The sequence below is a fragment of the Apiotrichum porosum genome (assembly GCF_003942205.1).
Source record: "Apiotrichum porosum strain DSM 27194 chromosome Unknown scaffold_2, whole genome shotgun sequence".
NCBI lineage: Eukaryota > Fungi > Basidiomycota > Tremellomycetes > Trichosporonales > Trichosporonaceae > Apiotrichum > Apiotrichum porosum.
In genome coordinates this window covers 354,447-369,731 of record NW_021167109.1, presented here as the reverse complement: position 1 = coordinate 369,731, position 15,285 = coordinate 354,447, and the positions used below count along the sequence as shown (strand labels likewise).

General features: G+C 56.8%; 5 protein-coding genes across 5 annotated transcripts; 3 read left to right on the top strand and 2 right to left on the bottom strand.

Moving 5' to 3' along the window:
• Positions 1 to 438: 438 nt before the first annotated feature.
• Positions 439 to 9,921, bottom strand: TEL1 (Serine/threonine-protein kinase tel1; the record flags this gene model as incomplete). The annotated part of the gene is made up of 10 exons (XM_028619734.1): positions 439 to 667; positions 736 to 1,254; positions 1,334 to 1,539; positions 1,586 to 3,047; positions 3,087 to 3,718; positions 3,758 to 7,120; positions 7,164 to 8,534; positions 8,573 to 8,647; positions 8,687 to 9,639; positions 9,687 to 9,921. The coding sequence occupies 10 exons, from the start codon at positions 9,919 to 9,921 to the stop codon at positions 439 to 441; spliced, it is 9,045 nt and encodes a 3,014-aa protein (XP_028478706.1).
• A 304-nt stretch (positions 9,922 to 10,225) lies between these two features.
• On the top strand, positions 10,226 to 11,485 carry EHS24_004105 (uncharacterized protein; the record flags this gene model as incomplete). The annotated part of the gene is made up of 5 exons (XM_028619733.1): positions 10,226 to 10,295; positions 10,335 to 10,396; positions 10,444 to 10,507; positions 10,546 to 10,694; positions 10,739 to 11,485. The coding sequence occupies 5 exons, from the start codon at positions 10,226 to 10,228 to the stop codon at positions 11,483 to 11,485; spliced, it is 1,092 nt and encodes a 363-aa protein (XP_028478705.1).
• Positions 11,486 to 11,731: 246 nt separating this feature from the next.
• EHS24_004104 (uncharacterized protein) lies at positions 11,732 to 12,085 on the top strand (the record flags this gene model as incomplete). The annotated part of the gene is made up of 1 exon (XM_028619732.1): positions 11,732 to 12,085. The coding sequence occupies one exon, from the start codon at positions 11,732 to 11,734 to the stop codon at positions 12,083 to 12,085; it is 354 nt and encodes a 117-aa protein (XP_028478704.1).
• Positions 12,086 to 12,393: 308 nt separating this feature from the next.
• Positions 12,394 to 13,073, bottom strand: EHS24_004103 (uncharacterized protein; the record flags this gene model as incomplete). Its single annotated transcript, XM_028619731.1, has 4 exons — positions 12,394 to 12,669; positions 12,719 to 12,787; positions 12,959 to 12,994; positions 13,038 to 13,073. 4 exons carry the CDS (start codon positions 13,071 to 13,073, stop codon positions 12,394 to 12,396), a joined length of 417 nt encoding a protein of 138 aa, XP_028478703.1.
• Positions 13,074 to 13,413: 340 nt separating this feature from the next.
• On the top strand, positions 13,414 to 14,667 carry MOB2 (Maintenance of ploidy protein mob2; the record flags this gene model as incomplete). The annotated part of the gene is made up of 5 exons (XM_028619730.1): positions 13,414 to 13,439; positions 13,582 to 13,817; positions 13,957 to 14,050; positions 14,176 to 14,303; positions 14,396 to 14,667. The coding sequence occupies 5 exons, from the start codon at positions 13,414 to 13,416 to the stop codon at positions 14,665 to 14,667; spliced, it is 756 nt and encodes a 251-aa protein (XP_028478702.1).
• Positions 14,668 to 15,285: the final 618 nt, after the last annotated feature.

Below are 15,285 nucleotides of genomic sequence, written 5' to 3'. Positions count from 1 at the left end.
TGTACCCCGACGCGCCACGAACACGCTGCCGCCGCGTTCTCGGTGGAATGACCCCCAACGCGCCCCATATCCGTAACGCCTTTTTTTTTTCCTCTTTTTACCCCCCACCACCAACAACCCCTTCCTCGTCTCCCAACCCTTTTATCTATTGCAAAGTTACCCATTTCTCCCGCTGCCCTTTTTCCCTCGTCTCTGATATCTTGAGTCTGGATATTCCTTCCTTACATGCATCGCGTGCTCTCGAATACACAGCTTGTTGAGTAGCAGAAGCGTTGTGGCAGGGATATAACACACACACATAAAACTCACATACGACTCATGCAATGCTATGCCGTCTATCTACAATACGACTAAAAAAACAAGGTACCTATATACAATCCAGCTTTTCTCACTCATGCACTCTCTTCCCTCTTTCCCTGTCCCCTCTCCGTCACTCGCTCACATCCACGATTGCCAGCCAACAAAGATGGCGGCAAGGTTGCGCGTGTCGCGTGCCTGCTGCACGAGCTGGTTCACCGTTTGCGGAACAGCCGTGGCATTTGAGAGTTTGGCGCGGACGGTTGTCAAGACCTTGTCGGCCTTGTCTTGGCTCGACACGACAGTTGACAGGTCAATGAGACCACCACCACCACCACCAGCACGCATGAGTTTCTCCGGGTCCGCCGCCCTGACGTAGGTATCAGCAAGGGTCCCGGTTCCGGTTTTCTGGGTCCGGACTGTCATGGAGGTACTCACCAGGCATAGAGCGGGTCATGCTTGAACACCTCGAGGATGGTGAGGATGAGCTCGGAAGACTCGCGAAGCACGCGCAGGGTATGTCCGGCACATTCTTTGAAGGTGCCCTCGACGCCGTGCATTCCCAGACCATCGACAATGTCGTTGGTGAGGCGGAAGGGAACACGCTCGGGAATACGGAGCCTGGCGCCCTCGTCAAACGCAATGCCAAAGTCGATGTGCACAAGCTCGCCGGTGTTGTTGTCGATGAGGATGTTCGAACAGTGCCGGTCGCCGAGGCCGACCATGTGCCCGACAATGGACGTCACTGCGACACTGCGCGCATACTTGAGCCTCATCGTAAACCACGCCAGAGGCTCCAGGTGCTTCTCGGTGAAGAAGTGGCGCATGACAGGGTGGAAATGGGACATGCACTGCTTGTAGGTTTCGACGATCGCTTCGTCCATGTGGTCGTGTGCCTGGAGCTGCTGGAGTTGACGGCGTATTTGATCAGCCAACATGTCGTCCTTCTTGCGGTATCTGGGTATCGTGTCAGCTCATGGTTGTCAAAGTGGGAACCGATGGTGTTGCGTCTGGCCTGACATCTCTTGACACTTACCTTAGGTGAGCGGGCTTGAGCCATTCACCGATGGCAGACGTGCCGCCGACAAACTCGATGATGCCAGTCTTGTTCGCGAGCGGGATTACAGCGTAGGTGCGGAACTTGAGGTTGCGTACACTCGCCTTGCCATCACGCTGTAGAAGGCGATTGGACATTTCGAACACCTGTTCCATGACGGCGTCTTGGCGAACTTCGTCGTCGCCCTTGAACTGAATTGTCAGCGCTCGTTGATGCAGAGTGATCTCTTACCAGTTGAACATGTTTCTGTCCAAGGGAGTCCACCACCGTCATGATAGAAGGACGGTGGATACCGCTGGCAAGCTTGTACATGTGCACATACTGGCGGAGAGTGGGCACATTGGCGTACACGAGGGTCAAGTCGATGGGAGGAATAACCGTTGCAATCGGAATGTTGAGGTTGACAAGTGTGCGGAGGGAACACTCCTTAGGCATGGGCAACAGCTTTCCAATCACACGGTTGTCAGATTCCTTGCTCTGGGTACCGTAGTTGCACCATGCCACAGACGCCTTGGCAAAGGTGGTCATGTGCTTGGCAGCGCCAGCAGCCACTGGGCGACCTTCATCGTTCAGCAAGCGCTGCATGATTTCCGCTGCAGCGGCACCACGTCCATCGATGGATCCTGCGGCCTTGGATCGAGATGCCGGAGTTGGCTTGGGAACACCGGTCGCCAGAGTGATGACTTGGTACAGGATGTGGTAAGGGTGCTCCCGTGCGAGACGAAGAACCGTTGCGTTGAGCAGCGAGTTGAACTTGGTCAAAGGCTTGCCAGAGTACAACCTGGCAGCGAGCTGGGGGCCCAGGACGATAAACTTGTGCGATGATACGCCTTTCAGCGCAACTGTCAAACGCGCACTGGCCTTCGCATCGGTGTCGTGCTCGAGCCACAGCGAACACAGCCGAATGACCGAGTCGTCGTGGTCGTCGCAGATCGCCAGTGCCACTGCGTACGACTCAAGAGCCCGGCAGAGATGAGTCGACATTTTCTCCTCGATCCTGCGTTTGGCAGCACGTTCTTCTTCGAGATCGTGATCCACCCTGTGACTAGGGCTGCTGTGGGGTGACTGGGGGCGACTCGTCTCAAGTTGCCGGGACGCCGCCTTTTTACGAGCGACGAGCGACCTGAGGCGCTCCAGTTCAGGAGAAGCGGCCAGGAGCGCAAGCTGCTGGTCAAAAAAGACAGCGCAGTTGTATGCCAACTGTCCTTGCTCTCGCAGAGAAACGTTTGACTTGGCAGCAAGATCAGTGGCAGTGTCGAACGTGCGGCAAATTTCATCCGCGGACTTGAGTTTGGCCTGAGCGTTCCAGTGTGCCGAGCGGCCGAGAAGCACTGCCATGCGACGAACATCCCTCCTGGGATCAAGCGCACTCTTGAGGTTCTCGACGTGTCGAATGGCGAGGGCGTGTTGACCTTGATCGTAAAGAATTTGACAAAACTCGTCTTGCACCTCGGGTAATTGAGAGAACTTGTTATCCAGCTGGCCGATCGCTGTAATGGCATTCACGGCAGCCTGAAGGTTGCCCTTTTTGCGTGCCAACTTGCTCAAGTGCAGCTGGCTGGAAACCTCGAGGCTGGCAAGACCCTCAGACTGAACGGAGGTCAAGTCGCCCAATAAGTTCTTGCTCTCTCTCGCCCGGGCCGATCGGATGAGAGACAGGCGAGTAGCGGACAAGCGTTCAGCATTGCCAAAGCTGAAAGGTTAGCTGGGGATGACAGGAATTGGATCTCACTTGAAGGAAGTGTCCAGCGCCACAAAGCTCTTGAGGAGTCCACCGTCAAAGTCGCCCTCGTTGACTGCCCTCTGCAGTGGATCCGAGTTCCAGAGCGCCACGTCGCGGAGGCACACAAGGCTGGCCGCAGTCTGCTTGATCTCAGTCATGCGTTCCACGCCAATCTGCTGCAGGTGGATCATCTCGTCCTTGATCGTGGAATCAATTACGCTGAGAGCCACTTCACGGTCCCGCTCGCGGTGGACGGCACGAAGAGCCGCGTAGAACCGTCCATTCGGTGTGGCTTCTTGGTCACGAGACAGCGGGACGTCCCAGTCTGACAAACGCCATGCCAACTCGAGTGTCAAGGCTTCAGAGTCCTTGTCGGCCTCTGTGTCGCCCCTGGACTTCTTCATGAGGTCATATGCGAGTTTGTTGGCTCCCAGGTCGTGCAGGTTGTGAGCCAAGGCAAAACGTTGTTGGCGACGTCTGTCCGAAGGGGTCGCCTCGTATCCTGCAAGGTTGTACCCCAGTGCGTTGATCGGTTGGCCTTCGTGGTTCAACTGACGCAACAACGAGTCCATGACGTCGCTGTTCTGAATGGCGTAGAAAGCATCGGGGTCCTCGACGTTGCTGTAGATGTCGTACATGATCTACTGGGTTAGTGTTCAGGCAAAGAAAAGCAAACTCACCTTTTGGATGCGATGGTCAGACAACTCCAGGTCTGGACGTCCCCTTGGATCGTCACGATCCTTGGCCATTTCCAGGTAAAGGAGTGAACTTGCGAACGCGCCACACTTGCCTGCAGCGGCACTCAGCAAAAGCGGATCAATGCTCAGCCAGTGGTTGCGCGCCAATGGGCCGACAACGTAGGACGGAACCGAGTTTCGCAGGTGTTGGTTGATCATGATGATCGTCTCGAGCGCCTCAGTGGCCGCACTTGGGTACTGCAGAACCTCGGAGAAGTGGGTCGAGAGGGTCGCAGAGTACTGCCTGTGGGCCTTGGCATCTGGGCACTTTTGGGCTCCGCAGGTCAGGACAGCTTGAACGAGGAGAGGCAAGAATTCGATCGCAGCATGGCTCTGGGACAAGAGGAGCGGCCTAAGACAGGCGTAGATGAGATCTTCCTGTGCCGCCAAAGCACTGAGGAGCAGGGCGAGGTCGTTGGCCCAGACGCGGGGTGAGCTCGACTTGGACACCCAACCGGCCGACTTGTCAAGCAGAGCCTTGATAATGGGTTTATGGGTCGTGTCAACGGAGGTCGTGGGGGCGAGCAGCGATATCAGGTCACAGAGGTGCTGCGGCATGACGGTTGTACTCCCCGGTTCCTCCGAGCTCTCCGATGGCTCCGAGCTCCCCAAAAGCTTCGAGACGAGGGGCTTGGTCTTGCGGAGTACCTCAAACGCCGTAGTGCGCTGACGATAGTCATCCGAAGTCGTCTGCTCGGCCACTTTGCTGAGAATGGCAATACGAATTGCAACATCAGGGCATTGCCTAAATTGCTTGACCAAGTCGGACCATTGGTCTTGCCCCGTGAGCCGATCGATAGTGTCCATGGATGGAGCGTGAACGTTGCCACTGGCCATATACAGGAGGTCGAGGAACGCCACGGCCCCATCGTGATTCCAGTTTGACGCAGTAAGGGCCTTCTTGATAAACCAAAACGTGGACGAAAGGAACAGATCCTTGCTGTCCCCGCCACTGTCTTTGAACGCATCCACGAGGTAGCGGCATAGAGTCATCGGGTCTTGCATTCTTGGGTCCTCGGCCATCGTGGCAATGTCGGTGCAAGTGGGGTCCGATTTGTCACGGAAGTGAGCCGTCCACTGTTTGGGCCAGAAGATAAGGGCCACCTTGAGTGCAGCTTGGATCGGCGTGTCCTTCCACCCCTTCGTCTCTGCAATGGCCTTGATCCACATATTGAGGCGGATCGCAACTGGCTTGAGCATCTCGCTGTGCTGCAATTTGGGGTAAATGTTGCCCAGGCTGATCAGCAAGTTTGTGAGGACGACAGGCGCGGTCTCCTCGACAGGTGCAGTCTCCTCGACTGGCGTGGTCTCTTCGACAGGCGTGGTCTTGATGACAGGCGTGGTCTTGTTGACAGGCGTGGTCCCCTTGACAGGCGCGGCCTCCGCTGCCAAAAGCTGCTCGAAGCCCCACTCGAGCATGGACTGTGCCACACTGCCAATGTCGTCTTGGGCCAGCAGTTCAATCACGTTGTGAAGGAACTGCTGGAGAATGAGGCGGTTGGTGAATTGCTCCGGATACAGGGCGGCAAGCAAACCGACCGAGCGAAGATACCGCAGTTGTTCGTTGACGAGGTATGCCTGGTTGATGGCGTTGAACAAGTGAATGAGTGCGTCAAACACCATTGACGGCTCATTCTCGCCCAGGTTGGGGCGGAAGAAGATATTGGCGCGCAGCACAGCGTCCAGGGGCACATGAGGCTCAAGCACAGGTGGTGGATCAAGCGGCGCGACGTGCTCGGCCATCAGACTGCCAAACGTATGACCGGCAGTCGGGTGGACTGAGTTGAGGGCCAACACGACCATTTCGTTTGAGGCATCAAAGTCTACCAGGCTCATCAGATGGGCCACAATAGACGCAATGTTCGAAGTAACCATCGTGGTACTGGTAACTTTGGCGGAATCGGTCGGTAGAGGAAGCTCGTTGAGGGCAGCCTGCGCCTGTTGGGTGATTGCCTCATCGGATGGGTTGCCGGTGAGTGCTGACAGGCCGAGTGGAACGGCGTATGCCGCGGCGGTGGGAAAGTAACGCCTCAAAGCCTGATCCTTCTGAACGTTGGCCGTCTTACACAGTGAATTGAAGAACTTCATACGATTGTCCACGAGGAGCTTGGGGCCAACGACTTCAAGGCAGATTTCGGCAAACTCCTGGAGACGGGAACATCCGTACAGGGCTGGCGGGATGCCCATAGGGTCTTGACGGTTGTTGATCTGGGCGGTGACAACCATGTTTGCGTGTGCGACATACATTGGCCTGATCGAGTCGAAACCAAGGCGCAAAGCAACTGCCTGAAGACCATGCTCGAGATGGGAGGTGAAGTGCGCTTGGTGAGTGGCGACCTCGTACAGGTGATACAGGGCTGCGGTGCGAAGATGGGCACTGGCCAAACATGTGTTGAGCTTCCAGAGGAGGTCCGTCAGACAGCGGTCCCATGATGGCGCCACGTTGCTCTGCGCCGTCAAGACATCATAGTAGGCACCGTCCTTGACGTTGCCTGACAGGTGGGAAAGGTAGTGGATGCTTGCGGCAGACGACGCAGCGCGGAATCGGACGCGAATGTCGGAATCGTTCGTTGACTTGAGGACAAAGTCCATCGGTCCGCGGTCGTCATGGGTGCCGTCCATCATAAGGTCGACTTGCTCGGAATCGGTAACCTGGAACCACAGGTCAAAGCTTGGGTCATAGTCGACGTACTGGTCGATGAGAAGAAGCAGCTGAAGTCGTGCTTGCCACGCCATCAGGCGGTCGTGCTCAGCATACCAGACCATCAGCTTGACCATGGACATTGCCGTTTCGGAGAGGCCACTGTTGGGGGCAAGCCAAATGTGCACCGAGCGAGCGAGAAACGTGATGACTAGACGCGTCACTTCCGGACTACGCTGGTAGGCGTAGGACATGAGGCGATCCTTTAGCTCCGCCAGGATACAGTCAACGATCTCGAAAGTCAAGCGGAAGCTACCTTCATGAATGGCGTCGCAGATGACAAAACCGAGTTGGTGAAGTAGTTCGCCTTCGCTGGCGACAAACTTGTTAACAAGATCGACGTCCTTTGTTGGTCGATAATCAAGAGTCTTCAGACGGGGCCCGCAGAGTCGAATGTCGACAAAGGTCTTGAGCAGCAACGTTGTAGACTGTTGGGCCTGCTGCGCCTCCAAGGACTGTGACATGTTGTCCATATCCGTGCTGACGATGGGGCCAAAGTCGTCGTCATCCACGGTGATGGCAGCGTCACTCTCGTATCCACGTGAATTACTGAGCACACCCTTGAGCGCACCCTTGCTGGCGTCGAGCAGTTTATCCAACACCCCCTTCAGCTGCACAGTTAGCGCAGAAGAGAACAGGTCAACTTACTTGTGGCGTCCTCCAAATGATCGCCAAGACGCTGTTGTTGGATGACGCATCTTCCTCGGGCTCGTGAGTCGCGTACTGCCGCTCGGGAAGGTAGTCTCGACGGATACCAGAGGCGGCATCTGGCCGCAAAAGCAGTGGCCAAGTGTTGGATTGTGGCGAGGCGGTATAGTACAATGGCATGAAACCGCGCCACACCAAGAGCTGGGCAGGCGCATTGTCGGACAAGTTGCGCAGGCGGGGGATGATGGCCTTCTCCAGCAGTTCAGCTGCGGGCACAAGACCATGTTCAGTGTCGGGACTGATCCCGTTCGCTTGCAAGACTGCTTGGAAGGCGAACACGAGGACGACCAGGTCAATAGTCTTGCGGAGTCTTTCCGGAGTAACACGGCCGACCTCCATCCATTCCCTTGCCGCTTGGGCGATCTCCGAGTTCAAGATGTTGGAAAGCCTGCGAGGCCCCTGATCCAGGACGCCCAGCGACTCGATGCCGTTTGGTGACTTGGATTGCGACGACAAAGGCGTGTCTGAACTCTCCACAGCGGGTGGGATTGTGCCGTTCAGGATGAAACCTCGCAGGCCCATGGTCTTCGCTTCGTGGAGGATACGGTCGACGACAGGACAGTCGGGAAGGTTCTCCAAAACCGAGGCGTCGGCGATGGGAGTCTGGGGGAATGCCACAATGGAACAAAGCAAAGCCAGGTGGTTTGCGGGGGTGCCCGACCCCATGCGAGGACCCGTGCGACCAGCACCTTCGAGAGCAAAGGTCTTGTCAAACCATCCCATGACCTTGACTTCCAATTGGGCATCGTAGAGTCCGGCGTCGGCGCGAACCAAAGCCAAGCAGTCGATGAGGAGCGCGCACGATGACTCGGACACAGTTGCCGGTCCTTGAATGTTAATATTCGTGAGAAGGGTGTGCACGTCACGGACGCATCGAGCGTGGTCGACCTTATTGGCGATACGGATCGCATGTACAGTGTGACACGCCGCACGCGAGACTGGGGTTACAGTTGTCTTGCGAATGGCGTAGGTCCACGCGCGCTCCCACGATGTCTGTTCAGTAGGGGCATTGTCCAGGACGGCGAGACACGATATGCCCACAAAGCTCCAAGACTGAATGGCAGCGTCGTCATCGTCGAGGAGCTCGACAAGCTTGTGAAGAATCGATTGTTTGTTGTCGTCGCGAATCTTGGCCCAGTACTTGTCGATAACGAAAACGAGTACCTGAAGCGCGAGCAAGCGTGTTTGAATCGGGCCCGTAGTCGTCAGTGCCATGACCTTTTGGAGCGAGGTCTCAGTGCGTTGCCTCTTTTGGACTTGGGGGTGATTGGCAACTGTCGAGGAAGAAGGGGATGCTTTGGTGTCGCTCGTCTGAGAGTTAGATTTAGGACCTTTGCGTACCAACTCACCAGGAAGCAACAATCCGCATACAGGCTGATGGCTACCCAGTTGAGGGCCTGGGACGCGTCGAATCCAAAACCGGCCTGAAGGAAGTCAGTGGGTGAAACCGCTTCTCAACTCACTGCCACGGCGGTCAACTCAAACGGAGGAGCGTCCTCGTCGTTCGATCGCTTGCATGGCCCGGAGGTGAAACGCAGCGTTTCCAGCTCGACAGGGCGAATGACGCCTTTTGGACCAGCGGCGTCCTTGCCGACAGCGTCGATAATCTTGATCATGGAGTCTCTGGTGGAGTCTCCTGTCACCTCCTGGTCCGCTTGTTCGCTGACAGACGAGTGGGTGATATATGGGAGCATCATGCGCATCGCAATGAGGACATGCTCCCGGACCCTCAGATCGTTCTTGCCCTTTGCTGTCCAGATGGCGACGAGCTGCGGAAAGATCTTGAGGGAAGCCGCGGTGAAGTGGTCCTTGCAGTTGAGCTCGAGCTCGGTGAGCACGAGGTTGAGAGACCGCAGGATGTCAAGAGGGATAACAGAATTGAAAGGCTGGTGTGCCAGGTAGCGGTGGACCTTGAGGAGGATATAGTAGCCCAGAGCGAGATCGACTGGATCTTGCTGGTGCAAGGGTTGAGCACGCGGAACGAGGGGTGCGTTTGAACTCGAGAGAAGGATGGGGATAAGAGCAATGATCTCATTGGCGACTGAGCGCAAGGTGGTGTTGGTCTTAGAGGTAGGTTGGCTCGTTGGGCCGCCTTGCTCGGTGAAGCTAACGTGATCCTCGTCTGGCCACTCGTCGTCGATCGAGACACGATCGCCGAGGGCCACTCCCCAGCACACACCCATGATCTTGCCCCAGCTTGTACGGTCCAGGTGCTCGAGGTGGGGCTTGAAAGAGAGGAGAGTACGGAGCGCCTTGGCATAGTCTACTGCCACTGGCTCGAATGGGCGGCCATTGTGGGCGAAAAGGGTGATCAGGTGGGTGAATAGGGCGACAAAGGCCCTTTTGCTCAGGAGGTGGACGGTGCGCTCCGCCATAAAACGAACCAGGGAGGCTGCGTCGGAGAGTCGCCGCTCAGCTGCTCAGTTAGCACAGTCCACAGTCCACCGGAAACGGTCGACGTACCTGTTGAGGTTTTGGTGGCGGCTTGCTTCTCCAGAACGACGACCTGGAAGAGGACCTGGAAGAAGAGGACCCAGGGCGAGCCGCCATTGGATTCAGCCTCGGTGTGAAATATGTCGATGTTCTCGCGGTTGCTGAATATCTCGCGAAGCTCTGTAGCGCCGTCCGCACGTTCGCGGACCTTGTCGGAGTCGTAGCGCTTGAGCGCCCTTGCCAGGCCGGGCACCGCCGAGTTCATGGTGCCTCAGCTCGGTACGGGCAAGTTACTCGTCCGACAGGTCTGATAGTAGTGTGTAGCAGTCGAGGTTGTGTAGTCTTTCGCTTGGCAAGAGGGTTGGCAAACTGGCGAGTAGGTACGATATGCGAGTTGTGGTGAGGAGGAAAGGAATGTTCTGAATGTTCATGTTGTCAACAGTCCACTCAACTACGCGTCACAGGGCTGGGCGGCAACAATTTGGTTCCGCTCGGGTCGCGTCAGGTTGAGACTCGGCATGCCATGACCATATGATTGACCCCCCCGTAGTGACCATCATCCACCAACCATGTCCCACCAGATGATAGACTACGACGAGGAGCTCATGAAAGTTTGGGGCCTGGTCAACGAGTTGTCAGGTAAGTTTGCCTATCCCGATCAAAGCTGACTTGACCTAGAGCAACTGGCCAACAACCGTGCTCTCGTGACCCAGCTCAAGGCCCGTACAGACAACGTCAAAGTGGGTTCACATCATATCCATTACGAGCCTTGCTGACACTGGTGAAGGGGCAGTCTGTTCACGTCGGTGCCGGATTCCCTTTACGGCGATTCAACCTCGATATCTCGGATGGTGAGTTTGTGAGGACGATCCCCGCGCTAACGCAACAGAGGTGTTCCAAACTGAGCTTGAGTCCTTTGCATCGCACCTTGTCCTCGAGAACCAGGGCCTCCAGCATGAGAACAAGCAGTTGAATGCTCTCCTCAAGGAGTACGAGCAAACATTGGAGACGGTGATGGGCAAGTTCCGCGGTGTAGCCGTGAGTAGATTGTCTTCATTTCTTCTCTTTCTCTGACCTCCTAGCACGCATCTCAACAACACGATCTCGCGCTGCACTCGTACTACAGCCAGCTTCTCCAGTCTCTCCAGACAGCCCATTCTTCGGCCCAACTGCACGACGACACCTCCCTCTCCCTCCTACTCACCAGGTTATCGACTCTCCTCCGTTCCGCGATGCGTTCTCTCAATGGAGAAGACTCCGACAGCGACGCACTCGCGCAGTTGCAAATCGTCGATGATCAAGTCCACTCGTCCTCGCCCGCCAGCTCATCACCTCACTCGCCGTCTTCACCAACACGGCCGGATACAAGCCAGCGTGGCGTTCACCGCGGACCAACCCGCCGGAACCAGTTTCCAGGCTTCATTCCTGGCAGCTCGGGAGGATACTATGGCACTGAAGGTCAAAGTGACTGGGCCATGGAGCGTGAGATGGAGATTCAGCGTCTCGAGGACGAGAACAAGGCGTTGCGCGAGATGCTCGGCATCGCCGAAGAGGCGGCGGCAGCAGAGGAGGTGCCTGACCATACTCCTGCTCACGAGGAGAAGTCTCCCATCCTTGGCGCGCAGCACCGTCACAGTCTCACTGTGGAGGAGCTTGAGGCTGGCGCCGAGCAAGAGGAGGCTGCTGCCAAGGAGCGTGCAGAGCACCCTGAGGCAGAGGAGGAGAGCCGGCCACCCCTCGATCCGTCAGTGGTCGACTTTCGGGCCGCCGTCGGAGACGACGTCCCGCCTGAGAATGTGATTGATGAGACCGACGGCACGCCTGCGTGACATGTGGAGAAGTAGACCTTGTTGTGAACCTTTTATGTAACGACCAACTATGAGCTCTGAATCCATCCTGTTGCGGTTGCTAGGCCACATTCCACGGGTGTCGTTGATTGGAATGGCAACAGGGCGATCTTGATTTTGGAAGTGTTGACTTGGTTTAATCTGCCTCCGTAATGACCTCACTTTCACCATCGCCCAGTCCACCTTCGCTTGTTCCGTCCACGACCCACCACGACCCACACTGACACGATGGCTTCGGCACTGCAATCAGACCTCGATGCGCTCTCGTCACTGCCCTCTTCGGTCCTTCAGAAGCTCATCGACCCTACATCCCAGCCTCCCCCGGCGTCGCCGTCCGCTGCCGACCAGCTCCGCGCCTTGGACCCGGCCAAGACCAACGTTGAGGCGAGCGTGTCTCTTTCTCGCGCGTATGTGTCCGAGATGAAGACACACGCTTTCGAGCTTGAGCCCGCGCAGATTGGGGCTACAGGCGAGGACTATGATGGCAAGCGGGTCGAGGCAATTCGTGCTTCTGCCGAGCAAGTCAAAGCCGCGGTGGACGAGTACGCGACCATGGCACGCCCCATCCCCGGAGACAAGTAGTGAGACGCTACAATGTGGGCAGCTGTGGATCAAGTCACAGGATTGCACGGCTGACACTGCAGACGCATTAAGATACATCAATACAATAGCGCAAAAGAGGCCGTGCTCAGGGAGCAACAGGACCATCCCTCATGACAGCTCCAGCACGACTGACAGGTCGCTGCCGCCGGCCGTGTAACATGTAGCCGTCGTCTAACGGTATAACCACTGCACACACACACACACACACACACACACACACACACACACACACACCGCAGCTGCAGCTCATATACTGCATGCCAGCGAACCCTACAATATATGCATGCCTACTTCTTGCCCTTCTTCTTCTTTCCTCCAGCCTTGCCAGCGGCCTGAGGGGTATTAGCCTGAGGCTTGGGGCTCGCTGGAGTGCTGCTCTTGCCGACGCCGAGCATCGGGTCATCACCCTCGACAGCTGCAGGAGTCGCCGCGCTGCTTCCGCCAGTGGGGGAACCGGTAAGGACGGGCCGGCGGCGCACGTTGCCCATGGTCGAGAGAAGGCGGAGGTTGAGGGCTTCGAAGCGGTTGAGGATGATGGCGCTGAATGTCTTGTACTTCAAACACTGGGAGACGGTCAGCGGGACACGTAAGACGTAGAGATGAGATGCTCACTGTCGTGCTGTCCGTCACCTTGAGCACCAGCTCACCCGTCTTGGGGACGAACTTGACCACATAGCGCGTCTGTTGGGTCAGTAAAGAGGGGGGAGGTACGGCGCGTGGAGAAAGGGCAGGCAAGACCCAGCAGCTCTGGTTGACGAACGACATAGTCGTAGTCGCTAAACGTGGACATTTACACCACAACCATGTTGCTGGAACCCAAAGTCCTTGTTTGCCACCCTCTCGTGTGCTCACTTTCCGTGGTGACTGGTTATACAAGTTGATAGTTTCCTGTACAGGTCAGTGCTGAAACTCGGTGTTTTCGTAAACCCACGCTCTCGAACTGTGTCCAGGTCTTGAGGTAGACCATGTCGGCGGATCCCGTACGGACGGGACGCCTTTGTTGGGAGTGAAGAGAGGGGTGTCGAGGATGGTCACGAGACAGACAACTTGCTCGCCATGGCACTTGACCGTGCTCTCTGGCAATGAGACCGTCGACACTGCTGGAGCGGTAATAGATGGTGACAAGAAGCCATCAACTCTCGTTTTTTCACACGTCATTGTTGCGATCGCGTGGACGGCGCGTGCCTGCACGCGCCTCGTCGACGTTAGGGGGTGTGTTCCATAATCTGGCACACTTTGGGACCAAGCGACCCGTCTCGACTCTTGCTGCTGCTCTTCCCTCTCTCCAAGACATCAACCAGCACTCCATGTCCGGCTTCCTCAACTCCATCGGGTACGTTACTTTCTCTCGTCGCCTCAATGGCTATTAGGGAGCTGCTGGTTTCCCTGTGCCAGCTCTCTGTGCAGTCGCGTCCACCTGTCTGCCTCACCTCCCCGCAGCTCCCGTCGTGCACACAGTGCTAACTTGCTTCCAGCCGCCTGCGTGCGCCCAAGCGCTCCCCCATCCCCACACAGCTGGGACAGACTGGCGCGTACGATGCCCCCCTCGTCTCGCCCGGCGCCGAGCTCGCTCAGTCTCCCGGTAGCCCAGGACCCAAGCCGCTCTTCCTCTGCCAGCCGTTCGTCAAGGCAGCTCTCGTGAAGGGCAGCTTCAAGACCATCGTCGCGCCTCCAAAGTACGTCGACGTCAACGAGTGGGTCGCTATCAACCGTGAGTATACTTCATCTGTCACCGGTGCTGCGTGGAAAGGGCGAGAGAATAGCACCTGGGGCCCATCGTCGGGCCGTGCGCGTACCTTCGACTCGGGACCTATATGGTCCCTCGCAATGATCGATGCTGACGATTCCAGTGTTCGACTTTTACCACAACTTGAACCACTTTTACTCTGCCCTCACCGAGTTCTGTACTATTCAGCATTGCCCGACCATGTCGGCAGGGCCTTCGTGAGTGGGGCTGAGGCGGAGTGGCATCTTGAGTGATGAGACGGGCACGGAAGTGGCGTCTGTTTCACTCTTGACTGTCGGCCGGCCCGTGACTGCATAATACGTATTGAGCGCTAACTGTCCAGGCTCAACTTTCTTTGGCCAGACCAGAACCAGCGTCTTGTATCGCTGCCGGCACCTACGTACATCGACTTTGTCATGAGCTGGCTCCAGAAGTTGCTCGAGGATGAGAATGTCTTCCCCACAAAGTCGGGTGAGTGTCCTACGAGGAGAATCTGGTCTCTCATTTTGCGGAGAACCAGCTGCTCCCTCTCACTTGATACAACGGCCACTAACACGTCCCAGGTCGCGACTTCCCTACCTCATTCGCATACACTGCGAAACACATTTACAAGCACCTTTTCCGCGTGTTTGCGCACCTCTACCACGCCCACTTTGAGCAGGTGGTCCACCTCTCGGTCGAGGCACACTTCAACTCGCTGTTCGCCCACTTCCTGGCGTTCGGCAAGGAGTTTGACCTCCTGGTTATGAAGGACCTCATGACCCCACAGGGTATGGGTCAGGGCGTTGCCGAGCTCGCTGAGAGGTGGAGGGAGATGGGTATTCTGGAGGTGTAAATGCCCTCTGGAAGAGCAAGGGCGGTGTGAGCGCGGCGAGTGGGGGTCGCTGTGGTACAGGGTACCAGCAGAGTTGGTTGCCGGAGAAGCAGGAGGGAACTGGTGGAGACACGGGCCGAGGCGCACATGCTGTGTGTGGAGCGAGCCTCTCGCTTTAACCGCACACTTGTGTGAAGGAAGGGACGATGGAACGCGGCGCTAAGCGCCGCGACCGACCGACGACGACACATGTTGTACACATGTCGAATATAGCATTACAGGTAGTAGACGAACGCAATTCGCTTTTGACAACGTATCTGGGGCCCAGCTGGCAGGTGGCAGTACCAAGTTGGTGCATAGGAACACTGACCCGAGGGTGGGAGCGCGGAACATCTACATGACTGCAGGCTGACCGATGTCAGTAGCAAATCACCAAAGGTGCGATCGTGGCATTCCAATTGGCAACGTGTCCACTGTGACTTGTGCCCTTCGCCGCGGTGCCAGTTCAGAACCGTACTGGTTGATGAGCGTGTCGCTGAGTTGACCTTGCAGTGGTGACTTGCCGATCCTCGGGATAGAGTGCCTCCCTGCAACGCCAACACAAAGCAGCGCCACATGCACCACACTCCATGAGCTTGG